Here is a 6,530-nt window from a genome sequence, read left to right on the forward strand (position 1 = left end):
AGAATGATAAAACTTCACCTTTGCCTAAAGGAAAGTGGGACTGATTGTGGGGAGGATACCTTACATTTCACAGTTCCAGCCTGTTCCTGGAAGGGCTTCTCCCCATTCTGGGAATCTCTCTGAGCCCACGTCACCTGTGTTCCTTCTCAGTGTCCTGGCTTTTTTCTGCTTACTTGATAGGCTTTGATTTTACCTCTACCCTTTGCTCAGGTCCTGCTATAATAAATCGTCCTTATCTACTCTGGTAAAACCACTCAAGCTGTACGGTGAGTGGGGGAATGGAAAAGGAGGTCCTTCACTGCCTCAACCTCCCACATGTACATTTCATAATTTAACAGAATGAAGCATTTCACTGTAATTTATAATAGCTCATATTCAATTCAATAGTTGTACCACAATTTATTAAACTTATCCAGTTTGTTGAATGTCTATATTATCTTTATTTTAATTTTAGAAGAGATAGGAATAAATAATTTCTTTAATCAATGATTTTAAATGCTCATGATTGTTTTAAGTGATTTTTTTCTTATTTTAAGAAAAATCAGAAGGTACTTCTTTCTGGAAAAATGGCTGGCAAAATTTCCTGCATTGATAGGGAATCATTAAGCAGCCACTTGGTTTATAGATCCAGAATATGGGTACAGAAGTGGCCTTGCTGGAGTTCCAGGTAATCTAAATATCATAATATTTAACACATCCTTAGGAGAACAGCAATATCCAGTCTAAACTTGATTTAGAGAGAACAGTTTGAAAAGATTTAATAAAGTATAATATCACAGATTTTTTTCCAAGCATCCTCTTAATTCTCTATCCTTTCATTGCTCTGTGGAGAAGGCAGTGTTTTGATTTTATCTTCACCAGATGACTTATTGCCTTTTGAAAATATACATCATCACCAAACTAGTTTTAAAAATTCATGGCATTTAAGCTTTAAGTGTCAGTGGGGCTGGTTACTTTCAAAGAGAGGCTGAAAATAGCCACGGCACATTTCCATAATAATCTGGGCAAAAGAAAACTACAGAGGAACATTCACTATGTAAGCTGGCAAAAAGAACTGAAAAATTGGAATAGTGATATTATATGATGTCAGGTGTCAACAGCAAACTGACTTGTCCTTAACTTAGAGTCTGCAAATTTAGGATGCCTCCCCTCACTGGACATGCTTGTATTTTGATTCTTTTGATGGTAGTAATATGATAATTGCTCATTATTAAGCAAAAAAAAGATTTAACTGTTTTTCATATCCCCTAATCCCAATTACAACTTCAAGTTTTACTTACTTCCAGTTCTCCGAATATGTGTGCAGATATAATCCCTGGCAGCTCCCAGGTGTTCCATAAGAAAACCCAATCCTTCCATCCTTCTGAGAGTAACCCTTCCTGAGGTTTGTTGATAGTGATCACACTCCAAGATCCTGGACAGTTTACAACTCATGTAATTCAACTAGGATAGTATATCCTCTTTGCTCTAATAATGGTTCAAGTATGCACAGTAATTGAGGCTTCAAGTGCCAGCCCATGACATACCCTTGCCTATAGCGATTTGCTCAGGTTTGTCTAAAAAGAATGAAGTTCAGGATTCTTTTATTTTATAAATTTAGGGAAGAGTATAAATCCTCTATTCTGATGTTGAGTAGCAATCAGTAGCCCTAGTTGCTGCTGGCGACTCTCTTGTGCTGTAACAAAGGAAGGCAGTAAACAGATAAAAGATACAGATAAAAGACAATGCAGACAAGCGAGCCCCAGAGAAATGACACTTGAGCCCTGGTCAAACTGAGCTCAAAGCCTTCCTCACTGTTAGATTTTTCAGTTATGTATCCAGCAAATACCTTTACTTTTTTGAGCCAAATTATGTTGGGATTTTTCTTACTTTCAACTACAAATATCCTATCTAACACAATGGGTTCCAGCAGGAAGGAGAGGATCTGGTCCCAACAGCTGTGGTAGCCCACCTGCCATTGAAGGGAGAACTCAACTAAAATGGAAACTGGCACAAGCACAATCACTGTGAACTTTTCAAACCCATGTTGTTACTTTAAACAGGGAAGAAAATAAAGACCCCTGGCATGGTACAATCATAAATTTATTTAAACTTATAGAGAAGTGTTTCCACCAAAAATGCTGAAGGAGTATTTAGTCAAGGCTGTCTATCCTAGAAAGAACAAATTAAATTTAACAAACATTAGAAATAAAAGACACTGACCATTCATTTAATCTCTTTATTTGAGAAGCAATACCCTTACATGTCAATGCTATAGTGCTCTTGACCCATATGGAAAATTCTGTTAGTGGTCTTGTATGATAATTTTTCCCATTTTAGGGAACTGGCCCAAAACATTTATTTTTTCCACAATGGAAGCTAGTGGCAAGGGAGGGGTGGTGATAAGGTGGAAGACAGATTAGTGGTCTTGAAATATGCAGATACACGAAAAGGCTGGGTCTTGCCTTCGGTTAGGTAAGAAGAATTTCTTCAAAAAACACAATAGTTTTTCATCCAAAAAGTGTTAAGAAAAATCTTGTTAGACTTTAAAGTCACACCAACTCCAGTCCTGACCGAGGTCAGAGTGCTTTTAAGGCCCAAGGACAGAGGACCTACTGGGGTCCATTCTCACAAGTACCCTATAGGAACAAGGCAACATGTGGTTAGATGGACCACTGCTAGCTGAACATGGTAAGTTAAGTACAGAATTTGACAGATATTAGAAAACTGTACTCAGTTTGACAGATTACATTTATGTCTGTTGAAACCAATCACAAGAAAAACAGGTTTTCATTTAGATTATCTGTTTTATCCATTTAAGTAGTCTGTTAATTCATTTGTGTTGTATATTATGAATATTAATAAAATCTGTTCATTATGTTTCACACTGATGATTTAGGAAGTACAGTTCTAAACATCATCACATACCTTAAGACTGGTTGCCTCATACCCTCAGAAACCTTTCTTGGGGGAATGTGTGGGCAATAGAGTGTGTGGGAGAGAGAGGTCTTTATATTTCCACAACACACATCCTACAGAAGCAGTGTTGATGTACCTCAATATAAATACACAATACACAAATATGCTAAGAAGCATATATATATATATATATATATATATATATATATATATATATATATATATATATGTAGTTATTTCCCCAAAGACATGGGTGAAATTGGGCAGAGATTGACCAAAGTTTCTCCTTGCCCACCAACTTCTTCCTTCTCGGAGTTTCTCTATGGAAATGAAGCAGAGAAGACAGGCAGTGGAAGACTAACATTTTTATTATGAACCTTGAAAAACCAGGTTATAGAACACACAAAAGAGCCTGAAATTAGGGTGGGGAGAAGGGAAGGTCAGAATAAGGTGGTCAGGTTGGGGGTATGGGGAGCATATCCCACTTTGGGATGGGTCTTCACACTTGGTTCCAAGTCCACGATGAGTTGAACACCAGACTCAAGCTGCTGGCTTCCCATCTGACCTCATCCATGAACTTTCAGACATAGGGTAAGTTCACATAACAGTTATAATCTCTCTACTTCAGATACCCTGGAGAGACAGAAGAGCTCAAGTGAATGGGGCTGGTGGAGCTTGAGAACCCAATGGAGATGCATCCCAGATTCTGGTCTAGGACTCAAAGGCCCTCTGTTATCTTCACAAGGGTCCCACTCCAGGGGAAAGAGACAGAAAGAAAGGAGAGAAGAGAGGGGATGGGAACAGACAAGCCAATATTATAGTTCCAGCCCAGGAGGACTCTCTGAAGACCAGGCCCAGAAATGGGGAATGAGGGGATGAAAAAGCCTGAGCAGAAGTGATCTCTTCTGTTTCTTTTTTAACATCTTTATTGGAGTAAAATTGCTTTACAATGGTGTGCTAGTTTCTGCTTTATAACAAAGTGAATCAGTTATACATATACATATGTTCCCATATCTCTTCCTTCTTGCATCTCCCTCCCAATCCCACCCCTCCAGGTGGTCACAAAGCACCGAGCTGATCTCCCTGTGCTATGCAGCTGCTTCCCAGTAGCTATCTATTTTACGTATGGTAGTGTTTATATGTCCATCCCACTCTCTCACTTTGTCACAGCTTAGCCTTCCCCCTGTTTCTTACCTGTGTTTCTTGACAGTCTCTAACAGTAGCCAGGGTTTGAGATGGTGGCTGGATTTCTCTCCCAGGCAACGTAATTGAGCACATCAGTGCTACTCCACTCCCATCCACCGGCACTGGGCTCAGAGCCCCATAGAGCAGAGGATGGAGTCAGGTGAGGTGAAAAGGCCTTTAGAGTTCTCCTGGCCTGATTCCATCAGCTGGAAGGACTGACCCCCTCCTCAGCATCATGGAATTTGCTCTGCTCTTCCAGGTGATGCCCCATAGCTCTCCTCTGGGAAACTCTCCCAAACTCTTTGCTCCTATTGGCAAATTCCAAAGCAAATGATCACAAATACCAATGGAATCACTATGGGTACTGTGTCACTGTGCACTGTGAACTGCACTTGGTCGTGCATTTGTGATTACCCTCAGAACCTCCAAGACAATGTGTTTTATAAAAGGGAAAAATGTGTCAATGCTAAATCTTCATTTACCACTCGCTAAGCACAGCATGTGCAGACTCAGGGAAGCTCAGAGAACTGAATTACAAGGCATGATGTGTGAATTGTGTAAAAGTTTGACAAGAGGCAGATTAATTTTAGCTGGAGGCTAGGGACCTGCACAGAACTCAGCCCTTCAGCTGGCCTCAAGGTTCTCCATTTTCTCCAATTATCCTCTGAGCTCCAGGGATCTCTAGGATATTTTCTTGGCAGGGGCAGGGGACAGGGAGGGGCCTGGTAGCCATAGCATCTTGGGAGGTAACAGATTAAAGAGCATGTAAGTGTACCTCTGTGGGGTCATGGAGCCCAATCCAGACGTCTGAGAGGAGTTTCAAATTGTCCTTGAGAAGGGAGGAAATGAAGGATCCCTCAGCCCCACTGAGCACAGACACAAGGTGTCCTGAGGGTCTCTTCTGGCAAGCCATCTGTGTGGAGAAGGGAGAGACTTAGAAGGAGATTGAAATCCTCACTGAGGGAAGGGCAGGGCTAAGGCAGGTGAGAAGGGGTTGTGTTTGCAAAAACTGAGGTGCTCATTCTCACCCTCAAGATAGAGAATGGAGACTCCCAGCCCCAAAACCTGTCTCTCATTTGCTTCTCCTTATCAGCCCGAACTGCAAATTCCAGCACTCATGTCTGTATCCATCCAGGATTGGGTGTTATAAACAAGGCATAGCAGTAGGACGCATAGGCCATGGAGCCTCTCGGACAGCTGATCCATGCAGAGGGCAGTTCCGTCTGGGAATATTCCCCTGAGGAGGAAAACATAAAGGAGGAGGATGGGGTGAAATGGAGAGAGGATATTGGAATGGGGAGGTGACCTTGAATAATATCTATGAGGCCAGTGCTTGGGGAAGTGACATCACACTCCTGACTGCCTGTCACCATTGTCAACACTCCCAGGATTTTTTTTTTTTTTTTTTTTTATCATGAACTAGACCTAGTAATTGGGAGATGGTCTGTTTTCTTTTTATTCATCTGCCTTATTCAAAAGAACAACTTTTCTCCTCTTCTGGGCTGACTACTCTTCTACTGGATCCTTCAATCTTTCTCCTTCTATTCATCTCATTAAAAACACTCTATACTTTCCCTCCTTAATCACCCACATAAATTAGACTCTGATGAGAAAATGGAAATCATCTCATCCCACTGGTACTGGACCACTGGGGAGACTCCCACCACTAGTCACCCAGAAGGAAGGATGATGATGCAGGAATTGCAGGTAGTGTTGTTGTGTGGGAATGTACCATTACCATGGGAGGCACACAGGAGCTTTCCTCCTCTTCTTGGCCCTGAGCAAACACTGGGAACCCAGTGACAGAGGCAGAGAAGTCTCACCTTGGACTTGAGACAGGAGCAACAGGCAGGAGAGCAGCATCCAGGACAGGCTGGGGAGGCCCATGGAAGGCATCATTTTTGTCTGTGATGTGCGGAGACAACCAGAGAACTAAAGGAAGGGTGGTCAGAGAGAGACTCTGAGAAACCCCCTGTTGTACCTCTTGTCTTTCCCTCTGTCTAGTTCCCTAGGAATAAGTCCATCTTGATAGCATGCATCCGCTTCCATACTTCTGGAAATAATTGGAAAAGCTGTATATCCTACTACACCTGAGACCTCCCAGGACTGCCTTTACCTGGTCTCAAAGCTCCTACGTTCTCCGCAGACAGAGATCCTTGTATACCTTCCCTGAAATATGTGAGGTGAAACCCCTGTCAAGGGTCTTATCTGCTCTCAACTCCCACTTGCCTGTCTTGCAGGGATCTGCACTGGTTGGTCAGGACAGAAAAGACTGGGCTTTTATAAGAGGATTTGAAGGAGGGGTGCTGAAATGAATAACAGGAAACTGGAGACATGAAAGGGGTTATGCGGAAGTGTCTGGCATTGATTCAAGGAAATTTCCACCACAGGGAGGAGATCCTTCCCATCAAATCCTGGGAATTGCCACAGCTGTTACTCCTTTTTCT

General features: G+C 42.0%; 1 protein-coding gene across 1 annotated transcript in view; it reads right to left on the minus strand.

The window, feature by feature from the left end:
* Positions 1-5,982, minus strand: part of LOC307195734 (lithostathine-like) — a gene marked incomplete at both ends in the record, with an annotated part of 76,699 nt that extends 70,717 nt beyond the window's left edge. Inside the window, one exon of the mRNA XM_079940121.1 lies at positions 5,907-5,982. Coding sequence (XP_079796247.1) covers positions 5,907-5,982 — 76 coding nt within the window. The remainder of the gene's footprint in view (positions 1-5,906) is intronic.
* Between the last annotated feature and the right edge of the window lie 548 nt (positions 5,983-6,530).

The sequence above is a fragment of the Stenella coeruleoalba genome, assembly GCF_951394435.1.
Source record: "Stenella coeruleoalba genome assembly, chromosome: 13".
Classification (NCBI taxonomy): domain Eukaryota; kingdom Metazoa; phylum Chordata; class Mammalia; order Artiodactyla; family Delphinidae; genus Stenella; species Stenella coeruleoalba.